The following is a 23,462-nucleotide window of genomic DNA, read 5'->3' as shown; positions in this document are numbered from 1 at the left end:
CCCACAGCTTTAGGTTAGAGCAAAAATGTTGAACGAGGACTGGGTTGAGAAACACTGGCCCAAACAAATTATTCTTTGTAGGATAGGTTCTCTGCATGGGCATGCCATGGTATGTCTTCTGGTACCTGGAACTGAACCTACTGTGAGTGCTCCTGTTGGCTTCAGAGTGCCTGTTATAGGGTTGTAGGCATCTATCTATCCTGTCTGCAGGTAGTGATGGTGGCTGGTGTTTGGTATTAGATTATAGAATGGATGGAGTCAACAGACGTACAGAGTCTCATAGGTAATTGTTCAGAAACAGCGAGGAAACTGGAGAATGGGGAGTTAGAATAACAGACAATATGATGAGGACTAATGAAGATTTTCTCAGGTCTGAGGATCTTACGTGTCCAGACTCCCTTTCCTGACTGCTGACTCTGTGCCTGTCCTAACCGACTAAGCATAGAACTCACAGTAGTTACTTAGCATTAAGATGTTAAACTACATTAAATCTACATCTGTTCACATCTCTGTATATAATCATGACGTAAGTGATGTGTGAAGTAATTGTAGATGCATTTCTAAACCATCTTGCCAATGCAGGATTATTTCAAACTTCATGACTCATCTTAGGTCTGTTGTCATTCCCCCATGCACTTAGTATACACTGAAACAATATGTCATTTCCTCTGGTAGATGTTGCAAAACAGTAACAGTACAACAGTGTAACAGTTCAACAGTATAACAGTATAACTGTATAACAGTATAACAGCATTACAGTACAACAGTACAACAATATAACAGTATAACAGTACAACAGCACAACAGTATAATAATATAACAGTATAACAGTACAACAGCACAACAGTATAATAATATAACAGTATAACAGTACAACAGAACAACAGTATAATAATATAACAATATAACAGTACAACAGCACAACAGTATAATAATATAACAGTATAACAGTACAACAGCACAACAGTACAACAATATAACAGTACAACAGCACAACAGTATAATAATATAACAATATAACAGTACAACAGCACAACAGTATAATAATATAACAGTATAACAGTACAACAGCACAACAGTATAATAATATAACAGTATAACAGTACAACAGCACAACAGTATAATAATATAACAGTATAACAGTACAACAGCACAACAGTATAACTGTATAACAGTACAGCAGAACTGTACGCAGGTCAATAGTGCATCGTGGATTTTGTTTGTTTGTATCTGACTTACATTGGGAACAACAGAACCAGTTTGCTCTTATCCATTACATCGTCGTTCCTTCTGGGACTTGCTGAATCGGGGTTGATGAGTCACCATGGTGACCTGAGAAGGACGTCCACTTGAGTATTCCAAATAATTGTTTTTTTTTTTTCATTTTTTGAAAGGTTTTTGCAAGGATCACTGGAGACAGAGCAGAATATGAAGGACAGATTGTACAATCTCAAACCACGTTATATCATCAATGCAGAATCAATGTCACCTCATTACTGTGCAAAAAATCAAATTCATTACAATTAAAGACCCATGTAGGAATCAGTTAAATAAGGCTTCAGTTTTTCAGGTGAAAAAACTATTAACAGTGAAAACATCCTACCCTCTTCCGAAACGCAATATAGAGAACAAAGTGAGTCACTCTAAAATCTGCAAAGATCAGAGATGAATATAGACAGACAACCAAACCACTAAAAATATTGACAAGGGAAATTATTCTTAAAGGGCCAGCTTCCCAGAACCAGAATATTCCTAACCCTAGACCAAAAGTGTTAGTTGAGTCTAAAAGACTAGTCTGACACTAGTCTAATCTGTGATACTGGCCCACAGTGCAATTAGAGCAGACTTAAACGGGTTATGATATTAATGACATGGACACTGAATATGACTGTATAGGTTATGAATCAATACTATGCTGATATAGAATAAATGTGTCCATTTTTTGAATGACATTCACACAGTCTGATGCAGCGATGCTTGTAGTCTTACAAAATGCTTCCAAGAGTCCCATCGGGTAAGGACAAGAAATTTATTTATTTACTTCTAATTTGGTAACAGGACTATGTTTCATCAGCTTATTCACAAGCTAACCAGGAACCAATACTGCAGCACAGACAGATGAGCATTGTAGGCCGTCCGCCATGTCTGGGCTCTCGAGGACACGCCCCCAGCGCATCAGAGTCGAGATGGACCTGTCGTCTGATTTCATGGTACACTTAGCACATGGAAAATTGCTGTACAAAAACAAGATGACTTAGAGATCAGGCGTGAACACGAAACTGCTGTTCACGTCAGCAAATTTGTTGATCCCCATTTTGTTTGAATGTGGTTGCAGTAGCCATGGAACCAGGACATGGGCTTGTGTTGTTTAAGCCGCCCTGCGCCACCATCAGGTAGGTCAAAGGGCAACAGTACAACCGGGATCGTTTTTTTTTTTTCTTTTTTTTTCACACCTGATCGAGAGAAAAACAAGAGACTGATAGCGATATTATTTATAACCTTTTCTTAACCCTGTTATACTATTAAAATCTTGGCAACCCAAATTACCCTTTAAAAGGTTTTGTTGAACTCTAGCCATAACAGTAACTACGAACATGCAAAGTGGCGTATTGGACGAGTGTGTGGCACGGTGATCTCCAGTGTGGGAGTGTGTGGCACGGTGACCTTTGAGTGAACAAGTCCAGCTTCAGTGTGACTCACTTCCTGAACTTGAAGCCATCATGTATACATGAACCACAATCTGATTTCATTCAAATTTTCATTTATGGAAAATAGTCTTCCAAAGTGAGATGCAAATGTGCACATTTATAACACACGTTCGGATGTGAGACATTGTTGATACTGTCAGTAATTGCTCCTATAAACTTAATGTAAATGTTCAAATGTAAGATTTTAAATCAAGACATTTAATGCATATGATATTCTCATCTTTAGCTAGATGAAGATTAGGCTACAGGAGCGATATTTATAATCTCAGAGTGAGGGAACCTTGCCCAATATCCTTATTGGTATGAGTTCACTGCATTGTTGGGATTCTTATTGCAATGAAAAATCCCCCCCCCCCCGAACACACACACACGCACGTGCACACACACACACACACACACTCATTGTACTGAATATCTTGGTGAAGCTATCCTTCCTTTTACAAAGAGGAACATTTGGTATTAAAATGTGAGATTGTTTTTGTATCTCAAATGTTTTGAAACCTGAGTCAGAAAAAGAAGTCATTAGACATGTGGGACAGCGTGTGTGCGTGTGTGACAGCGTGTGCGCGTGTGTGCCCGAGTGCTCGCCCTGCTGCTTTGACTATCACTGTGGTCACACCTGAACATAAAAACACTTGCAAATTCACTTCTACATCGACACGTAGGGTTCAGAGTCTTAGTATTGGGTTTACACACTTAGCTTTAACACACCTAACTGTATGAGATTAGCTTTAACACACCTAACTGTATGAGATTAGCTTTAACACACCTAACTGTATGAGATTAGCTTTAAGAGCACTTTAATTTAGAGATAGTCAAACACACCCCCCCCCCCCCCCCCCGAGCAGAATCAAGACCCATGGGATCAAGCCCAGAGAGGCACATGGAGCTGTGCATAGAAATGGAGAACTGTGTGTGTGTGTGCGTGCGCACGTGTGTGTGTGCGTGCGTGTGTGTGTGTGGCTGAAAGCCATTTGTCCTTCTCATGTAGCTGTCAGCTGTCGTTTCATTAGCACTTCTTTGCTGCTCCTCACTGCTGGTGTCATTTGCCTCCTGAGAAATGGCAGCCAATACATATGTGTGAGAACTGCACCTGGGTCAGGGGAGAAGCTGCACAGGTGTGTGTGTGTGTGTGGCTGCCCAAGCAAAGGAATATATCAAAGGTGTTTACACAGGCTTGTGAAAGAGTCCAGACGGTGACGTCTGTCTCTGGGTTTTGCGTCTCTTTTCGTGTGCATGTCCAGAAAAGCTCGGACTGGCAGTGGCTCCTGGACTCTCCTTATGACGGAAGTGTTTTCAAAAGCACAAATGCACATCATATTTCCATTTGCATCTTGAAGATCTTAAGATAGCCTTCACCTGCATTCTCCTTTCTGCACCAGAGCAGCTGTGATCTTAACAGCTTCACCGTATCCTGCGGTCGGCAATAAACAGAAAATGACCACATGAAGATAGTGTCGTTAATGATGAAGGTCAACACTGAGTGTGGATGAAGCTCTCCTGGACGTGCAGGTACCGTACGACGCCAAGGTCACGGGTTTGATTCCCAGCAAATGTGTACACACACACTCACTGATACACACGTCACTCTGGATAAGAGTGTTTACACAATGCTGTTAATACAATTATACAATAATAATACAAGAAACAAAGCCAATTAATGTCTTCTGATGAACTTATGTTGTTGTTTTGTTTTCTTCTTATGGTATTATTTCTAGTGGGATAAAACCTTGGGTCATATGAGGTTTACAAAACAGACACTCACAAAGGTTATGTTGCTGTCACAACAAATGCTTGTATCCACATAGTGCCTTTGGGGTAATCGTGGCAAAACCCGAGTCTAAGCATGATCCTACAGACACAACCCAGCTCTGGATCTGGCCAAGTCCTAGTTTATAGAATATGGGTCAGTATTATGTTATTTTCCCATCACAGCCTGAGAATAGATCATATATAGGTTACACAGCAAATTCCACACTTAATATTAAGGTCTTGCAAAAGACCTAATGACTTCACAACTCATCTGTGTGGTGAGATTAATGGTTTTGGTCAATAACAAGAGAACAGCTGCTGTCTGGACACTGTATACACGTGTATGTACAGTTGGGCACCCAATATATACAAACGTTAATCAATAAATATGGATAAAGTTTAAGAATGTGGCACAATGCACCCAAATGTGTTCTGTGTTATGCATGATGAGATGAGTTAGCTACAAGCACACAAAGTTAAAATGACTCTTATCGAATGAGCAATCTCATGTTACCTGGAATCGCATGAAAAGCCAACGCAAACAGCCAAATTAATGCCACACACCCCAAGCGTGACCAGGGCTGTCTGTGACCATGAAGACCTTCTAATAAAGGTCTTGCTCCATTTACACACTAGTTATTTTTATGTTTACTGCCACAATTTCAAACCTAAACATACTTCCTCCTACACACATTTGCACGGGCAGATTTGACGCATGATTTCACAGAAACCAAACCTACATCCTCCAGACTATGCCAGAAGTCTAGTGTCTTCTTAAAAATCAATGAATAGTTCAATTAATGAAAAATCTAACTTTGTTACAGTTACAGCTTGGTAAGTGATTCCCAGCTGATATAGAAAACGACTTCAGGACTCCGCACTGGTGGATCTGCTCTATAATTGAATGGCTAGTGAGTACGTTTTTTTTTACATGGTGGCAGAAAAACGTGTGATCGCTTGAGGTTGTGAGATAGTCCACTCACAAGATACGAGCTCATGCTGAGGGTATAACTTATATAACATGAATAAAGCTCGCTTCTCTCTATATAGACTGAGATGAGGACATTCTCCCCGAGCACAGTGTTCAGTAATACTGCCCCAGCCGGCTCTTTTGCCCCAACTGAAGACGTGCACGGGGTTCCAACGCAGGTGCACTTCAGCACTCGGACACACACTTGTAATTTCAAAGAGAACTGTTTACTGAACATACTTCCACAGATTACATTGTTTACAAACCCTGAGGGACCCAGTTCAGTAGATATTGTTTTCGTATCGCCATAAGTACGTTGCGGAACACCAACATCGTTCACGATCCTGATTTTCGTTCTCTCTCCTCACCACGTCTGTCCGCTTTCCTCTCCGTTGTGTCGTCGTGGAAACAAATGATGGGGAAGTTAAGCTGCTGCTCCATCCAATGGGCTACCGTCAGCAACTTCCTGTCCTGGAGGCTCTGACCAATGAGCTGCAGGCCGATGGGAAGGCCTCGGCTTGAGAGGGCTGTCGGCACGGTAACAGCAGGGAGACCTGGCGGTGGAGAGGGAGACCAGGAACACGTCTTACAGCCGTGATTCTTGATGCACAAACACTCGCGTGTGACGGCCACGTCTCAGGAGGCTCGCTGGAGAGATGCAGCCCTTAACCTCAAACATGTCAGCATAACCAATAAGAGGAAGCAGTAATGTTGCTAGAAGCCGTGCGCTGAGTCGTATTGAACACATTTTTCATTGAAAATAGATCAGTTATATTGACAATATTAGGGTTAAAACACATTTTCCCACGAGTTATTGCATGAATGCATAAAAAAGAAATGGGACTAAACCTCTTAGTTGCTCTGTGCTTGTCTGCTAGGGACGTGTGAGACAGAACTGTGATGCTGTGGTTTGGCAGTGCAGTGTCTGAACATAAATGCTTTACAGCAGGCACAAACACCAACTACAATCAGGTCCACCATCAGGTTGTTTGAAACCCAGTAATTACTCCCCTTCAGCATGTAAACACTGGATTGGACTGTTACTGTCCTGCACCAGCATAAGAACAATGATGTTATGTTGGGGCCTGTGTTTAGGATGTTGGGACAATAGTTTGGCCAAAATGTGCTGATTAAATGGGCGGGGTTGACTGAAGGGATAATGTCAGGGTCAGGGAGAGCATCAGAGGTCACCTCATTAGAGAGGTTATCATGTATTGGTTACTGAATGGCTGTCTGTGTTGGTGTGTGCAGTGTCTCTCTCTCTCTCTCTCTCTCACACACACACAACACACAAACACCTCTCCTGTGTGCTTTATTCAAACTAGTGGTCAAGTTGTTTCAAAACAATGCAGAAATGATGCCCACGTCTGCTGTGAACCGCACTGAAACTGCAAGTGCACAGAAAGTCATTTGCAGTGTACGACCCTGGGCATCGTCATGGTGACGACAAACGCTGTGCTGTGTACAACAACACCTAAAATGTTTCATATGAAGCTAAATTGAGGCTTATGAAGCAGAGAGATGTATTCCATAAATACATACGTATAGTTATTACAGTAGTACGCTATTTCATTTGAACGTCTATTTCATTAGAAGTTTTTATTCCTCTTTTTGCGCACTACAGCGAGTGAAAGAACAGACCAGCCTACTGGGGAGGAGGTCTAGACATCAGCACCCCCCTCCTGGGCTCCGTGTCGGTGTTGCAGCGTGTACCTGCCATGTTGACGGGCTGCGTGAAGACGTCCTCCTGCGCGCTGCGCGACCTGTTGTCCTCCTGGATGAAGTCGGCGTAGCGGGCCGCGTCTCCCAGGGTGGTGGGCGTGAGGAGCACGTCCACCCCCGAGCGGAACACGCGGTTGAAGTCCTCCGAGATCAGACGTCTGATCTGCTGCGCCTTCACAAAGTAGCGCTCGTAGTTCCTGTTCATGGAGAGAGAACGTTTAGCATGACTAAACATTTTCCATTTAGGGCTGACTCGTCTCCAATACTCAACCACAAAGGCTCAAATGTGAAAACACTTAAGTTTTTATTTCATTTTTAAATAGGATTTGGTTATATTCAGAATTCTGTGTTCATTCAAAGTATGACTAAACTACAGTACCACAATATATGCAAATGAAGTAGACCTTGAAATGCACTATGAATGCTTAAAATATTCAAAAGTAACTGAATATCCATATAACGACAGGCAGCTTTAGCGATTGATAACTCTTAAGTCTGGATAAGACAACGCTCGAGACGACTTGGCAGGATGGGACACGCGCCCAGATCTGCTGATGCATCCATTTCTCTCACAAGCGCAGTTTGGTCATGATCGGTGATCATCCATCTTTCATCCATTAGCTCTAGGACTTTTTTACCCTCGTCTTCAATGGCATTTCCTTATGTAACTCAGAAAAATCTAATGTCTTCAGCACTTTTCCTGACCATCATGGGTGAGGTAGACCACATCAGCATATTCTCATCACAATCTGGCAGCGATTTAAACCCTTGGCTCTGATGGACTTAACTGCTTTCATTACAGCGTGTGTGACATGACCCAGCTCTATACCACAAAGGTCCTCTAGGTGTGGAACGCGGAGGCAGGCTATCAGCTCCGAGACACAATCCTCCTCCTTCTGCACCTCCTCTCACACTCCCCCCTCCAGCGCACTCGTCTCACCGCTCAACCCCCACCGCTCCGTCTCTCTTTAGTCCCGCCGGTCGGTCGTGCCATATATTAACATCCTGAAACTCGCATGACTCATACATTAGAGTCCAACCCATGAATGGAAACCAACAATTGTGCTGTGCTCTCAGATGAAGATGCTATGAAGTGATTTCCTTTTTTAATGAGCTGCTCTTGAGAGCTGATCATATTTGGTGCCAAGGGTGACATTTGCAAACCCTTGCGTGTGTTCTATGTACACTACATCTCAAATATTAAACACGCAGCTGCTTGTTTGAAGCACCCTCAGTTAAAGTTCAGCCTGACTCTGCCATCTCTCCCGCCGTAATGAAACGGGCTTTTACTGTGTTATCCTTTTGTGATTTTGCCTTCGTAAACGTACTCCGCTTCCTTCACCTCCGCCACCTTCAGGCTTCTCTCCAAATCTCCATATTAGTCTCGGTGTAATGTTGTATTCCTTCATTATGGCCACATTATCTCCATAAACAAGACAGTTAGCTTTGTCCTTATTGGAAGTAAAAGGATATTCTAGCTCCTCCAGGTCCCTGTGTTCACTGTCCACTCTCATGTGGCCATTTTAATGCTAGCTAGGTGGGTTTGTTTTCCCCCATTGTGTTTCACCAATGGTCTATAAGGGAAGGTGACAGGTAAAACCTTCTGCTACTGTGATCAATGAAAGGTCCCACTGCAGCTTTACTGAATCTGAAACTATAAACAAGCAGTTTGCTCATTGCCCAGGACAGGGAGGAAGCGTCTCACTGTTTCAACAGGAAGTAGTTTCCTGAGAGGATCCTCCTGCGTACGACATCATTGAAGCCCTCGTGTCGCGTGGTAGCGTACAGGGCGTCCGTGGAGCTGTCCACCTCACTGCGGTGACCTGTCAGACCACACCCAGAACAGGATTAGAAGAGGAAAAACATCCACTAATATTTGTCTTGGTTATAATTATGTTACATTTGAACTTTTCTCTGCTTAGTCAATAATTACAGTTTTGAACTTATAAAGCCATAATCTCACAATACATCTGACTCTGTACTTATTATTCGAGAAAATCTTGGTTCACGATCCACATTATTCTGCCCAGCTCAGGTAAATAAACTGGGAGTCGAAACAGATTTGGCCGAGCGTCTGGAAGTCCCCAGAACTGGACTGGTTCATGACGGCAACAAACAGCAGACGTCAACCCGATTTCCAGTGCTACACAGTTCAAGCTTTCACACACTGTACCAGTGATGACAATATGACGTGACATGTATGTCGTGCTCAGCGTTTACAAATGCGTGCCAGACCAGTGTGAGCGTGGTAGATGGTTACCAAGCGTCCGACCACGAGCGCGACTCCCTTCCGCCGTACCGTATTGGAGGCCGTCGAAACGCGCCATGTTGGACGCCACCTCGGCGCAGCAGAGCACGTGGTAGCACACGATGGAGTGCTGCGTATGCGGGAGCGACACCTCCGTCACACGTGCCCCCGCTCGCTCGAACACGGCCGCCACGCGATCCCAGTGTGCCAGGGTGTCGGCGGACAGTCCCGGGCCATGATACTCCTGCAGCACCAGGGGGCAAACCAAGACATTCACAAAACGTTAGAGGAGCACGTCATCGCTGCGTGTGTCACAGCACGACGGTGATGACGTGAGTTTGTTCATTCTGTGCTGCATTTGCAAGCGGCCGCACAGAAAAGCTCGGACCACGTAAATAATAACTACAAATGCCTCACGACAAACCAACGAACGGAGTCAGAATGAATGCGTGTTTTATGTACGTGTTACAGACATGTGCAGTACCTTTGGTATTCCCACACAAATATCCCTGATGTCAAAATCCTCTTCCTCTAGCAGAGTACTGGGAGAATGAGGGGCTTCTACCATAGTAGAGTCTTGTCCATCCTGACCCTGAAGAATGCCTGCAGACACAATCTAATCATGTATGCATGTTGCATCAGATATGCAAAATGTGTTCTGAAGAGGTTTTACGTTTTAACTTAGAGGGGCCTAAATTATTGCTGCTTTCTTCAAACTTTGGTTTATACATTTAATGATAAAATGGAACCAATGAAGTGTCTTCCTTCACTCACAAGTACTTTCACTATCCTTGCAAATAGCTCAGCAAATCAAACCCCACATGGAATCATTAACCAGAGAGAGGGAGTACTTCAGTTATCTAAACAAGTCATGCGTTTATCATGATAGCAGGCATGTTGGAGACCATGTTTGTGCGCGCCCTTGTACCCAGCACTGTGGCCGCGTCCTGGGCGCTTCTGGTCAGGATGCCCGGCACGTCCATGGAGTTGACCAGAGGTATGAGGCCGTGGCGAGACAGCAGGCCGTAGGAGGGTTTCAGGGCCACCACGCCGCACAGAGAACCAGGGTTACGCGTGGAGCCTCCTGTATCAGAACCCAGTGACCTGACACGTGCACAAACACGTGTGAGAGAGCACGCGCACCCACACACGTGCAAATGCACACCCACGTAAACACACTAACACCCACGCTTGCTGTTTCCTAACACTGTGTGCATTTATGACTTATTTCAATACGACTGTAGTTGACAATTATGGATGGAAGCACATACAGGTTAATATCTATAGCAGCAGGTCTAATGTTTTCCTAGTTCGTTATCCCCCCCACAGGTCAGTGTGCTTCAGTACACCAGTGTGCAGCTGTTACGAACAGGAAGCTGCTCAAAGACGCAACGGCAGCTGCACTTCCTCCAGAGCTGCCACCCGCGATCACCCAATCAGAGTCCGGATCCTGCCCCTCGTTTTGCATGCGGTAGGGAGCAGCGTAGCTCCAAGGATTCCGCACTGGGCCAAAAACACTGTCTGTGCTGCCTGCACTGAGACACAGGAGGAAACACAACATACATGTTTATAACATATACTCACATGTCCACGCCCACTATACTACAGTAGTGTTCATAACATATACTCACATGTCCACGCCCACTATACTACAGTAGTGTTCATATCATATACTCACATGTCCACGCCCACTATACTATAGTAGTGTTCATAACATATACTCACATGTCCACGCCCACTATACTACAGTAGTGTTCATGACATATACTCACATGTCCACGCCCACTATACTACAGTAGTGTTCATATCATAAACTCACATGTCCACGCCCACTATACTACAGTAGTGTTCATAACATATACTCACATGTCCACGCCCACTATACTACAGTAGTGTTCATAACATATACTAACGTGTCCACTCCCACTATACTACAGTAGTGTTCATAACATATACTCACATGTCCACGCCCACTATACTACAGTAGTGTTCATATCATAAACTCACATGTCCACGCCCACTATACTACAGTAGTGTTCATAACATATACTCACATGTCCACGCCCACTATACTACAGTAGTGTTCATAACATATACTAACGTGTCCACTCCCACTATACTACAGTAGTGTTCATAACATATACTCACATGTCCACGCCCACTATACTACAGTAGTGTTCATGACATATACTCACATGTCCACGCCCACTATACTACAGTAGTGTTCATAACATATACTAACGTGTCCACGCCCACTATACCACAGTAGTTACAGAAGAACACATGAGAACTGACATACACCAACCACCACACTGAGGATTTACTGTCATCTATGTCATACTAGTAAATGGACAGATAGGTATGATATGGTATGACTATGTAATGTACGATATGGGGTGGACACGCAGTCAGGCTGGTGCAGGAATTACCCCATAGCAAACTCATCTAAATTGGTCTTCCCCATTAGCACAGCACCCTGGTCCAATAACTTCTGTACGACTGTAGCATGGAACGGGGGACAATACCCTATGAACAACAAAGACAACCGAGATGAGACGCAGGAGACAGGGACTCCCTGACATGTCCATCCGTTTCTGAGTTTGTCCCCTTTCCGTCCCCCCTCTTACCCCTCAGCATGTGAGATGCACAGGTTGTCTCTATATTCTTTGTGCAGTAGTTGTCTTTAACAGAGAACGGAATCCCATCCAGTGGACCAAGAGGTTTACCTGATGGAGGTAAAGAGGGTGGCACACTGTGTCAAATCAACCTGGCAATGACAGCACACATCTGTCAACTCACCTCGCTATTTAAGCAATCAAACCTTAAGTGTTACTAAATAAACTACTGCTTAATAATAAGAATAATAATTAACCAATAGGCATATGCGCACGTTTGCACGTAAATTTCTTTTTGATTCTGTTAGATGAACCTCTGACCAAGCTGTTTGAATTTATTATTGTTATTATTTTATTCTTTTATATACAGAACCTTTGTTGAATCTTATATCTGCCTCCCGGGCCTGTTTAATGGCCAGGTCCTCTGTGACTGTAGTGTAGGCGTTGAGATAGCGCGTCTTCTTCAGGTGGTTCAGGCATGTTGTGCACAGCTCTGTGGCAGACAACCTCCCCTCCCTTAGAGCTGCAGATACCTGGGGATCACAGACAGGTCAGTGTCCGTCCTTCATGTAACAAAACCAGGCATCAAACTAAGATGAATGTGCAAAACTGCTTTATTTAGATCTCTTATATTTCGGATATTAAAGGATCTCTGTGGAGTCATTTGGGATGATAATAAATAAACATCATGTTAGAAGGTAAACATTGTAGCGTCTAACCTTCACCAATCGACTGCATATTCTTAACGGAGCTATAAGGAACCCGCGGTTAGAGATACGTTTGCTTGGCACGGTACCTCTTTAACGGACAAGCCCAGCATCGCTGCAGACGCGTGTGCGGGTCGTGAATTAAACGCGCTCAGATCACACCACCGCTCCACGACTGGGGGCTGACATCTTACTTCCTGCTTGGCCTGCGTGACGTGTTCAGTGTCCTGCGCTGTGATTGGTCGACAGCGCAAGGTGAAAGGTGACCGGCGAAGGGCGGCCACGCGGACCGTGCAGGGCGCCTGAAACCGCGGCTACTTTTGTGTCTTAAGTCCGTTTTAAACGCATTAACGTGCGTGGGGACCGTTTGAAAGCAGACACGGTCAAATATTAAGCGCGGATTCATCATTGACACGAACGCTCTGAACGAATAGGCCCTAACTAGCGCGTTTCGCCTTAATGTTAGTGAGCGAATCTGTTAGCATCGGCTGCTAAGGAAACGGTGTGTTTATGTTTACATCTGTCCCGTGACCTCGAGTGACCTCCTGTGACCTCGCCAGCAGCCGTCATGAACGTGTTCAGGCAGCTGATGTGCGGCCGGTGGCTCGCGCACGGAGCGCGTGACGGGGCTGCAGCCGCGCGGGCGGCACGCGGGAGCTGCAGGACGTGGAGCAGCACGGCCAGGTGCGCCACCGTGATGAGCGCCTGGGTTATTGATCAGTACGGGGACAACAGCGTGTTGAGATCCACCAAGAACGCAGCTCTCCCCATCATAGACTACCCGAACGAGGTCATCGTCAAAGTCCACGCGGCTGCGCTTAATCCCATCGACATAAACATGAGGGGTAAGTGGGGGGTCGGGTCAATTATGCGTGTTTTTCTGCTGTTTACTGCTAGATATTCCTTAACATGTTGGTGCACACAGACATAGAGAGCACAGCAGCTGTAAAGACCAGTGTCACTAAAAGATACACTGGGTGTAATGTGTGTAATCTTTGCAGACAGCATTGCGAAGCTTAACACACTGAATGTGCATCCTGCACAATGTTCCTGCGCTCAAAACGATATTGAGGGAAGGTGTCTCTGTTCCCGATGACAGGGGGTTACGGAGCGGCTAGTCTCAACATGAGGCGTGACCCTCTGAGCCTCAAGCAGAGAGGCAGCGAGTTCCCCCTGATCCTGGGCCGAGACGTGTCCGGTGAGGTCATGGAGTGCGGCCTGGACGTGGCCTATTTCAAGCCTGGGGACGAGGTAATACACCGCCCGCCTCCTCTCTGTTGCCCTGCATGAGGTGATGGAGAATGGTGGTGCAGAAGCCCCCAGCTCACTCATCTCTCAGTTTCAGCAGCTCGGTCTTCTAACCCAGAGGCCAGCGCAGGTAAACAGGGTCAGCAGAGGTATTAACTCAAAAACACCTAGAGAGCTCAGAATAGAATAATACACGAATAACGTTAAGAACAATATCTTGAGAAGTCTTCGTTATAGATCAAACCAAAGGCCATAACAGGCCTGCAGCTCAATCCTGTGTAGCCAGCAAAATTATTTCCATTTTCAATTAATATGCACTGTAGTACAACACAGTCTTCCTCCCCCAACAGCAGGAAGGCAGTTACACCACAGATCTACCCACCTACCACACCTGTCATATCACCCCAGCCGCATTTCACCAGTCCATCCACATGGAATGAACATCTAACTAGCTTAAAAAAACACTGAGCTAGCTAAAGAAAAACAACCAGAAGGAAAAAGGGTAACGCAGGGCTTTTCAAGACAGGTGACTGCTAGAATACCATTTTACTCCCGGTGAGGAGAAAGACATTTTAATGAGGGTGTTTTTCAGAAGCAGCTGTATGCTTAAAGTTTGCAATGTAGTGTATCCAGAGAAAGGGCATAAATATGCAAATGTCAGCCTTGTATCAGATATATGAATATGCAGATGCCAGAAAACATGAAGTGAACCACCAATCTATATGAGCAGCTCATTGAAAAAGGAAAGAGCTTTTTAGCATCTTTAAGTCTCCAACTTCAGGGTGTAAATGCCCGACACGACCAGTGGAGAGGATGTTTGTCAAGAAGTGGGGGGGTCGGGGGTCGGGGGATGTGTGAATGACATGAAGTTGCCATGGAGCAAACTGGTGGGAACAAGGAGAGACGGAGCGGTGGGGGTTGAGCGGTGAGACGAGTGCGCAGGAGGGGGGAGTGTGAGAGGAGGTGCAGAAGGAGGAGGATTGTGTCTCGGAGCTGATAGCCTGCCTCCGCGTTCCACACCTAGAGGACCTTTGTGGTATAGAGCTGGGTCATGTCACACACGCTGTAATGAAAGCAGTTAAGTCCATCAGAGCCAAGGGTTTAAATCGCTGCCAGATTCAGTCATTTCATGATCAGATGGTGAATATGCTGATGTGCCCTACCTCACCTGATGATGATATATGATATATATATGATATATATGCTGATGTGCCCTACCTCACCTGATTATATATGATGATATATATATGATATATATGATGATATATATATGATATATATGCTGATGTGGCCTGTTTCACGGAAGTGCGATGACCAAGTTGAGGAAAAGTGCTGAAGAGGTTTATTTGTAAATGCAATAGGACATCAGACGCATGGAGAGAGCCCGGTCCCGTTCCGTCCCGCCGAGCCGTCCCACACGTCCCCGGCGTCCCCAAGGGCACGTGTCCCAGGCACACTTGGTGCATAGTTTGCAAGACAATTTTGAGACTGAAGTTCGATGTGAGGTTTTCAAAAAGATGATTACGAGTCTTTCAGAAAACTTTATTTATTTATTTTTTTTTGATCAGATGATTGATTAACACATGAAGTGATCCTTCTGTTCTGGAGTCCAGGGTGCAGAGCCCGCCCCAGTTTCATGTGGCTTCCATGAGCTTAATCCCAGAACCTGGGGAATGTGGAGCAGGGCATTGTGGGACGTTGCATTAAGGCAGCTCCACCTCTGTGCTTGGTGGGAGACATATTCGTAGCACCACATTGGAGGACAACCTGATTTAACACAAGGACAACGGGACAGAAAGGCTGGCGCTTTGTCCTGCAGCAGAGATGGACGTCATGGTGTTTGATGTCTCGTATCCAGGCATGAGAAGAACCAAGAGAACATCTGAGATGTTTCTAATGGTGTTCTAAAGTACATCAGCAACAATTGAGTGCTTTTATTTCTAACCAATATCAGTAAAATCATATTGTTTCTGTCAGTGATATTGTATCTGTCTAATTTTAATCTTTGAAAAGCAAAATGAGAACTTGCCTTCAGGACTATTGCCAATGTTCACTTAACTAGCTAATTACCGAATGAAGTCTCCATGGTAGTTGACCTACGCGGGTGGTAATTTTGGTGAGACACCATCCCGAAGGGTTGAGGTGTGTTCTGTGTGCCGTAGTGAAGCTGACGGAGGTGTGTGTGTCTGCTCCGTCAGGTGTGGGCGGCGGTTCCCCCCTGGAAGCAGGGCAGTCTGGCGGAGTTTGTGGTGCTCAGTGCTAACGAGGTAACCACACATCACAGCAAACGCACACACACACGAGCCAAAAGCCCAACGTGCTTCTGTGTAAGAATGCAGAGTCTCAGAGTGGCGTACACCACCCGTCTGACGGCACGGCCGCCCTCTGCTCCAAGACGCCTGTTCTGATCTTTCATGACCACACCCTTGTATCTTCTAGTAAGGGTTTCATTAAATCACACAAGTGCGAGACTTGAGGTTCTGTCGTTTGTTTTTCGTTCCGTTGCCTTTTGTACTATGTGGTTTTACAGCTGATGAACTGCCTTCTTTGCTGCACTCTGTCAAATTGGAACAAATGTCCACATGGAGACAAAAAACTCCACAGTGTGCTGGTTTATTTACAGGCTACCAGGAAGCAGCCTTGATGAGTCAGTGCACATTTGAATTTATTTTTGGATTTTTATCAAGGGCAATCAAACAATGACCTTTTGGATTTGAATTTTGTGCGCACGTGTGTGTGTGTGTGTGTGTGTGCGCACGTGTGTGTGTGTGCGCGCGCGCGTGTGTGTGTGTGTGTGTGCGCGCGCACACGTGTGGCTCAGGTATCGCACAAGCCCAAAGCACTGAGCCATGTGGAGGCTGCCTGTCTGCCTTACGTTGGTGCCACGGCCTGGTCTGTTCTCGTCAACTCGGGAGGCCTCAACAAAGACAACTGTGCCACGAAACGGCAAGTTCCCCAACACACACTCACTTTCCCACGGCCTTTCCGTTTCCTCCATTTCAGACACACCTGCTCACATGTCCTCGGGTCACCCACCCAATTCCCAAAACACACATTTTACCACAAGTCGGACATTTTAGTTCCCGCCGCTGAGTTCAGTTAGTTTGTGGCACCCCAGTCAAGCTTTTAAAGAGCAGTGCCTAACGGAGCCAGGCACCCCCCTGGTGGAAGTGGACCCACAGTGAGGCTCGGCAGTAGGGCCCACACACAGACAGCGCCCCCTGCAGGCCTGGAGAATTAGTCCAGCTTTTGTTCTGCGCTGGCGAGGCCAGGCCTGCTTACAGCTCCACCAGAACGAGTCGAACGATCGTGCAGACGGTCTCGTTTCTCTTCCGTTTATAGGTCTCTGAATTTGGTTACAATCTGAAGACATTTAAGTGTGAAGTGTATGTGAGGTGTATATTTTAATATTTAAATAAAATCTTGTGGGTTATTATTATTATTATTTTCCGACACAGGATTCTCATCCTTGGGGGTTCAGGAGGGGTTGGAACATTTGCCATACAGGTAAAGGGCAGCAACACTGAGATACAACACTTGGTTTTAGTGTCTTGTGTTTTCTTTCTCTTAACATTTCTCCATGGATTATACAGAATGTTATCACTACATCATACACCGTTCAGCTGTGAACAGTGACACTCTGGAGTGGCAGATGATGAAAGCCACGTTCTTTTAAAGTGTTACTTTGTTTCGAAGTGTTTATTTGTTTTGGCCGAGCGGTGCACTGAGTTTTCTCGTCCCTCTGTAGTTGCTGAAGGCATGGGGGGCCCATGTGACAGTCACGTGTTCCCAGGATGCCGAGGGCCTGGTGAGGAGTCTAGGAGCTGACGATGTTGTGGACTACTCTGCAGGACCTGTGGAGAACAAACTGAAGAACCTGGAAAAGTCAGTCGAGCTCTGATGTAAACCATGACACACAGGCTTATATTTCCACCAAGCCTACTGCTCTGGAATTCTGCCAGAGATCCCTCATGAACGGGCAGAGCTACCTGTGGCACGGGTGGTATGTTTCTGGATATTCTAGTCAGTACAGGCATTCGATTTGTTCTTCAGTACATAACGGAGGTGTCTACACACATGTCTAGATGTGGCAGGAAAGCAGCTGGGTCCTCCCACATCCACCCGTTTCATAATCTCTCTCTCTCTCTCTCTCTCTCTCTCTCTCTCTCTCTCTCTCTCTCTCTCTCAGATTTGATCTGGTTCTGGATAATATTGGTGGTGAAACAGAGAGTTGGGCCCTCGGCTTGCTCAAACCTTGGTGTGGTGCTAAGTACGTTACCTTGGTAACCCCCTTCCTGCGTAATACAGACCAACTGGGCGTTGCTGATGGGATGATGCAGACTGGAGTCACCATAGCAACTAAGGCTCTGAAGGTACATATTGGTCTCCAGACTCTCTTAGCGAAAGGTTGAAGGCTCAAATTTTAGGAATTTTAGGCAGCATGTTATTCTGTGATGAGAAAGAGAGAGAGAATATGTAAACCACTTCTTTAGTTTGAGCCGTTGGCATTAACCCCATCCTCAAAATTTCATATGCGGTACCACCCACATTTTCACCACAAACTTTACACAATTTTCTTAAAAGAAAAAAAAAGAAATGCAAAAAAGTGCTTTTGTGGGGGTGGGGCTCAGGGCCCCTGCAAATATCTGTAGGCCACCCCATAGTGCCACACAGAGCTTGCACACAGTCAGCAGATGTTTAATATACTGAAACATTTTACTTTAGAAGATATTCATGTTCATATTTGTGGTAATAAATTATCAAATAATTTACTAATGCTCACATACACATACCATTTTGGGGCTGTTTGTTTGTTTGTTTTACATTTTCTACTCTCTGTGAGTAATCTATAGTTTTCAACAGGAGGCTCCAATACGATTTTCTTCACAAATCCTGAAATGGGAGAAAGTTAAACCCTGTGATGGTCAAGGTTCCACTGTAACTGTATCATCTATTCGATGCAATTTCCAGTAAAAAACAACAACAACAACAACCCCAGTCAGGGTGAACAGTGTCGGGTTTAGTCCAGCTCTGATGATTTGATAAGAATGTTCTGTGGTGGTCTGGGGAAGATGAGAAAGGTCTGACTAAAGTAACCCCTGGACTGCCCTGTAGTGCCCCGGACTGCCCTGAGGTGCCACGGACTGCCCTGTAGTGCCCCAGACTGCCCTGAAGACATAATCTGCTCCTACCTAGCAACCTTGTATGCTCATTTTCATGTGAAGATACTGTTGCCCTCACAGCAGACATGAAGTTCTCCCGCCAAATATCAAAACCTAAAAAGCTTGGACTGCATGTGCAGAGATGATGCACACAACGCTTTAGTTTGTCATGAAACTGTAATACTAGAACGGCGTAATGACAGCACTTGTAATAATGTCTAATTCTCAAACCTTTTATTAAATGGACTAGTGTAGATTTATTAGTGGAGGCTGTTGTGTATGGAAGCACTCACCATCTTCAATACATCCTTGTTTTTATTTAACTTCTTGATGAGCCACAAACCTCAAGGATTAGACAGCCCTACTGTAGAAACGGCTTTCCAGAGTAATCTGACACTGAAAACTAGAAAAATATGAGATTAAATCAGTGATATGATTTCGAGAGGCATGGTTAAAAAAAATTGGATTCCTTCACAGCGCACCAAAGGTCTGCTGAATTGTGTGTGTGTGTGTATATATATATATATATATATATATATATATATATATATATATATATATATATATATGCAAGCAAAATTTACTCCAAAAAAAAAAGTATACAGATGCTTAACAGGAAAATGAATCCTCAGAAACATTTTCAGAAACAACCTCACACTGTGTAGAAAAATGGCGTATGTGTCTTGTGGTTTTAGTGAAGAAGCATCTCCATGTGTTTTTTGGTTGTCCTACGCCTGGTGCAGCACCACGTGTGAACGCTTCACAGCAGGATTGTTTGAGTGAACGGTGGCGTGCTGTTGCCCTAAGGACGATACAGCTCTGCGTTCATGCACCTGTATTCCGTTAACACGGAGATGAATGTTGAGAACTGAACACTACCTACGTAATACATAACCAAGCAGGGATGTTAACATGATAAGCAAGTCAGACAAATAGCGTAGACTGAAGACCCACCTGTTTGTTGAGTTCTTACCAGAGCACTAACTCAGCTGATACCACTTGCCGTTGTACTTAAATTGTGTCTATGGTTATTTGTGCTTCTTGGCAAACGTCTAACTTGCAAAACACTAGGTAATGACTGACTCCTGTAATTTAGTAGTAGTCTGACTCAATGGTGTCTTGAATTCTGGCCTATCCGTACTATTTCCTAGGATGTACTCTGTGATCAGATTCAAAGCACTTTGTAAGTTGCTCTGGATAAGAGCGTCTGCTAAATGCCGTAAATGTAAATGTGGTAAGTGAAGCCCCCCTCACCGTGTGCGCCCCCCCCCACCTCCCTGTCTCATTCACATGGATGGTGCTTGTTTCACTTCAGTAGTTTGGGGGAGGGGGGGTCGTCCCATGACTGGAGGGTTTCAGTCACTGTGGGCATTGAATGAATGCATGAATAGAAAAGGATTAAGTGGAAGATGGGCTAACTGAAGTGGATTCACCTTACACACACCGATACCCCCTCCCCCCTGCCCCTTTTCTCTCTCTCTCTCTCACACACACACACACACACACACACTTACACACACTTTCATTATGGGGCTTTTAACAAAGAGCTAGGCAGGAATGTTATAAATGGCTGAACTCTTGTGGGTTTTTTCTCCCTCAGCACCTGACTAAAGGTGTCCACTATCGATGGGGGTTCTTCGCTCCGAGTGGACCGGCGCTAGATGAGATCTGTGAAATAGTGGACGCGGGAAAGGTAACTCCCCCTGTGCATCACCCTGTACGATGAGAACCAGACCCATTTCCCGGTATGGTGGCTTTCTTCAGGTGTTACAGGAACGTGGACGTTCACATAGAACATGACTGAAGGTGTGAGAAGGTGAGAAAGAGGTTCTGCCCCTCCCCAAGCTAAGACCACACCCCTCACAGGGGGGAGGGTGTTGGGAGCTTGATTTGGTCAGGAGGGAGAGCAGGCATTTCGAGTCTGTCGTGCATGTACGGAAATGACTCTGACAGAATGTGGTTATAATCCCGCCACTAGCTTGTCTAATCACGCTATTGTTATGGCTGGTTGCGTCTGCTCTGTTCTCCGGGACACTGGTGGAATTTCGCCTGCGTCAGGTTGTTCCAGGCCCAGTAACGCCATGACATCGTCAGAAAGGGCAACGGTGGCGATGGCACGTTCTGATAACACTCTGACTCCATGATACGTCTGCGGTTCCTGAGGGGTTTTGGTGTGGAGGGAGCGTAATGCCACAGGGTGTATCCCCTCTGCACCTCTCAGTCTTCCTGCCTCTCTAATGTGTTTTTACATGTCCTATCAGGATGGAATAGGAAATTATTCTTAAACAGTTCACAGTGACGTCCTTTTTGAGAATAAAGTGATTGACTAAATAGGCTTATGTGGGCTTGCAGGAGTTATGAGGTGATTTTGTACATTCCCCTCTGTCCTCTATACCCATTTGTCTCCCTTCTCTTAGAATCTCTTTAACTCTCGCTTCCTGTGGTCTCTCTCTCTCTCTCTCTCAGATCCGGGCAGTCATACAGGAGCAGTTTCCCTTCACGCAGGTGCCTCAAGCCTTTCAGAAAGTCGAGGGTGGACATGCCCGTGGAAAAACCGTAGTTACCGTTACCAGGGAGCAGGAAGAGTGACCATGGAAACAGGGAAGAATAATTTGGTTAACTCACTGATGGAATCAAGTTATCCGTCACCTTGGAAACAATAGGACGGAGCAGTTATGGCTAGCCGGTGGCTAAATTGACGGTGATATTTATCCCGAGACAACACTAAGTAGTAAAAGACAAAACCTTGGATTGTAGGAAATGCTGTTTGTACAAACAGTTCTGACAAAGAGAAGAAAAACGAACAAATAAATCAAGTCGATGGTCTTCACTCTTCCAGCTGCCATGATTGTTGATGGATTGATTTCGATCTGGGCCAGTTTCAAGGTGCACTAACAGAAGCATTCCTGGTGTGACTGGAATCGCTGAAGAAACCATCAATGAGTTTGCAACTGGGGCAAAAATAGTGCTTTCCTGAACAATTGGCCACTGTGTAGAAAAAAAATCCCAATATTAACTGAAATGTTGTCCTATTTTCTTTGGCTACTTCTGGGGTTGTGTGTTTTATGGTTTAGAAAGTCTTCATTTGGAGAAGAACTAAATATTTAAAGAGTGATAAAACTTCTGTCTTTTGCATTTTGCATCTTCTTTGGTATAACATCAATTATGGAAAATGAGGGGAAAATAAAACATTTTATTCATAGTAAAAGTGTGTAAAAGGTTTCTTTACAGCTTCAGAAATATACAGCAGACATCATTTGCATGTACTAAAGTAACAATGGAGTGTAGGAACAGCTATATAATGTAAGGCACTTTTATGAAGGAAACAGAATACAGAAACCAGTCTTACCAGCAACAACGTTTTGATACATACCATATTTTTAACACTGACACATTTGGGTGTGTAAATTACTGCTTGTAGTCAACGGTAGCTGACTAGTTCATTTTTACACGTGCGTTTTGTAAAGCGCCAGTCTTCACACACACACACACACACACACACACATTGGGTGGTGTTAGACTGCCTCCAGTGGTCATTTTGTGGTATTACACATGTGACGATTACTGCAGGACTTTTCATAAAAAATACATTGTTCAGGGAACACGCCAACCCGAATCAGGGCACATTCACGTTACACCTAGCAAAGTCTTTGCATCCCATGTTGGAAATCCATCTTTAAGGATCGCCATGCAGCTTCTGGAATTGGACATGCTTTAATACTTATGTCCACAATCCCTTTCGCACTCCTGTTGAGTGAATCCTGTTGTCTTAAGTCCTTTGTGGTGGTCTCCACCGAGACCTTGAGTAGCGTAAGGGTCAGGGTTTTGTGGGCTCCTGCATGGAACGGCATTAAGGGATCTTCCCAGCATGACCACTGGGTCTGAGGTCAGTCTCACGTCCATTAGAGTATTTCCACTGTCCATCTCTGGCTGGGCTTCCTCTCATCGTAAGTGTTCACGATCACTTGGTTTTTATCATACTGCTGACCACCTGAAAAATATCACCACACATCAGGCTACGTTAACAATGTATTCTGGTCAGACTCAAAACATGAAAAAGGTATACCATTACTCATCGTGGTCAACAAAAATCCACATTATTGGAGCATGATGTGAACATTCAAAGCCAATACCAAGTGTGGCCACAAGATGGCATGCTTGATTACTATTCTGTACGAGTCTCTTTGCCAAGTTCAGAAGAACTACAGCGACTAAGCTGTTTTTGGTATGCCTGAAATGCCACAGTGCTACTTTGTGCTGGTTTTAATAACACACCCAGGACAGTAAGAGGCTGGAGAGGAGGATGTGAGAATTAGAACCCTGTAATGTA

At 44.8% G+C, this 23,462-nt stretch overlaps 3 protein-coding genes across 4 annotated transcripts in view; 1 reads left to right on the top strand and 2 right to left on the bottom strand.

Annotated features, from left to right (window-relative positions):
- Positions 1–4,392: 4,392 nt before the first annotated feature.
- Positions 4,393–12,961, bottom strand: qrsl1 (glutaminyl-tRNA amidotransferase subunit QRSL1). Its single transcript, XM_076992114.1, has 11 exons — positions 12,812–12,961; positions 12,389–12,548; positions 12,028–12,126; positions 11,830–11,926; positions 10,771–10,935; positions 10,329–10,504; positions 9,885–10,003; positions 9,452–9,644; positions 8,858–8,975; positions 7,144–7,349; positions 4,393–5,984 (listed from the first exon to the last, which is right to left on the bottom strand). Exons 1-11 carry the CDS (start codon positions 12,833–12,835, stop codon positions 5,767–5,769), a joined length of 1,575 nt encoding a protein of 524 aa, XP_076848229.1. The 5' UTR covers positions 12,836–12,961; the 3' UTR covers positions 4,393–5,766.
- A 50-nt stretch (positions 12,962–13,011) lies between these two features.
- rtn4ip1 (reticulon 4 interacting protein 1) lies at positions 13,012–22,312 on the top strand. The gene is made up of 9 exons (XM_076992115.1): positions 13,012–13,567; positions 13,822–13,973; positions 16,169–16,237; positions 16,792–16,916; positions 17,429–17,477; positions 17,719–17,855; positions 18,160–18,343; positions 20,733–20,825; positions 21,599–22,312. Exons 1-9 carry the CDS (start codon positions 13,291–13,293, stop codon positions 21,719–21,721), a joined length of 1,209 nt encoding a protein of 402 aa, XP_076848230.1. The 5' UTR covers positions 13,012–13,290; the 3' UTR covers positions 21,722–22,312.
- The window catches only part of crybg1a (crystallin beta-gamma domain containing 1a), a 57,378-nt gene continuing 56,221 nt past the window's right edge, over positions 22,306–23,462 (bottom strand). For both annotated transcript variants that reach the window (XM_076992112.1, XM_076992113.1), the window contains one exon: positions 22,306–23,123. In XM_076992112.1, coding sequence (XP_076848227.1) covers positions 23,035–23,123 — 89 coding nt within the window. In that variant the 3' untranslated portion in view covers positions 22,306–23,034. The remainder of the gene's footprint in view (positions 23,124–23,462) is intronic.

The sequence above is a fragment of the Brachyhypopomus gauderio genome, unplaced genomic scaffold (assembly GCF_052324685.1).
Source record: "Brachyhypopomus gauderio isolate BG-103 unplaced genomic scaffold, BGAUD_0.2 sc89, whole genome shotgun sequence".
NCBI lineage: Eukaryota > Metazoa > Chordata > Actinopteri > Gymnotiformes > Hypopomidae > Brachyhypopomus > Brachyhypopomus gauderio.
The sequence above is the reverse complement of the archived record's forward strand: the minus strand, read 5'-3'. Positions and strand labels throughout refer to the sequence as shown.

Bases quoted from the DNA above. Each gene is read 5' to 3' on its own strand.
- rtn4ip1 (XM_076992115.1), top strand. From the start codon at position 13,291: ATGAACGTGTTCAGGCAGCTGATGTGCGGCCGGTGGCTCGCGCACGGA. The intron at 16,238-16,791 runs GTAACCACACAT...CGTGTGGCTCAG, and splicing joins TGGTGCTCAGTGCTAACGAG to GTATCGCACAAGCCCAAAGC. The intron at 18,344-20,732 runs GTACATATTGGT...TTTCTCCCTCAG, and splicing joins TAGCAACTAAGGCTCTGAAG to CACCTGACTAAAGGTGTCCA.
- qrsl1 (XM_076992114.1), bottom strand. From the start codon at position 12,835: ATGCTGGGCTTGTCCGTTAAAGAG. The intron at 12,549-12,811 runs GTACCGTGCCAA...TGTGATCCCCAG, and splicing joins TGGGCTTGTCCGTTAAAGAG to GTATCTGCAGCTCTAAGGGA. The intron at 12,127-12,388 runs GTTCTGTATATA...TACCTCCATCAG, and splicing joins AGATATAAGATTCAACAAAG to GTAAACCTCTTGGTCCACTG.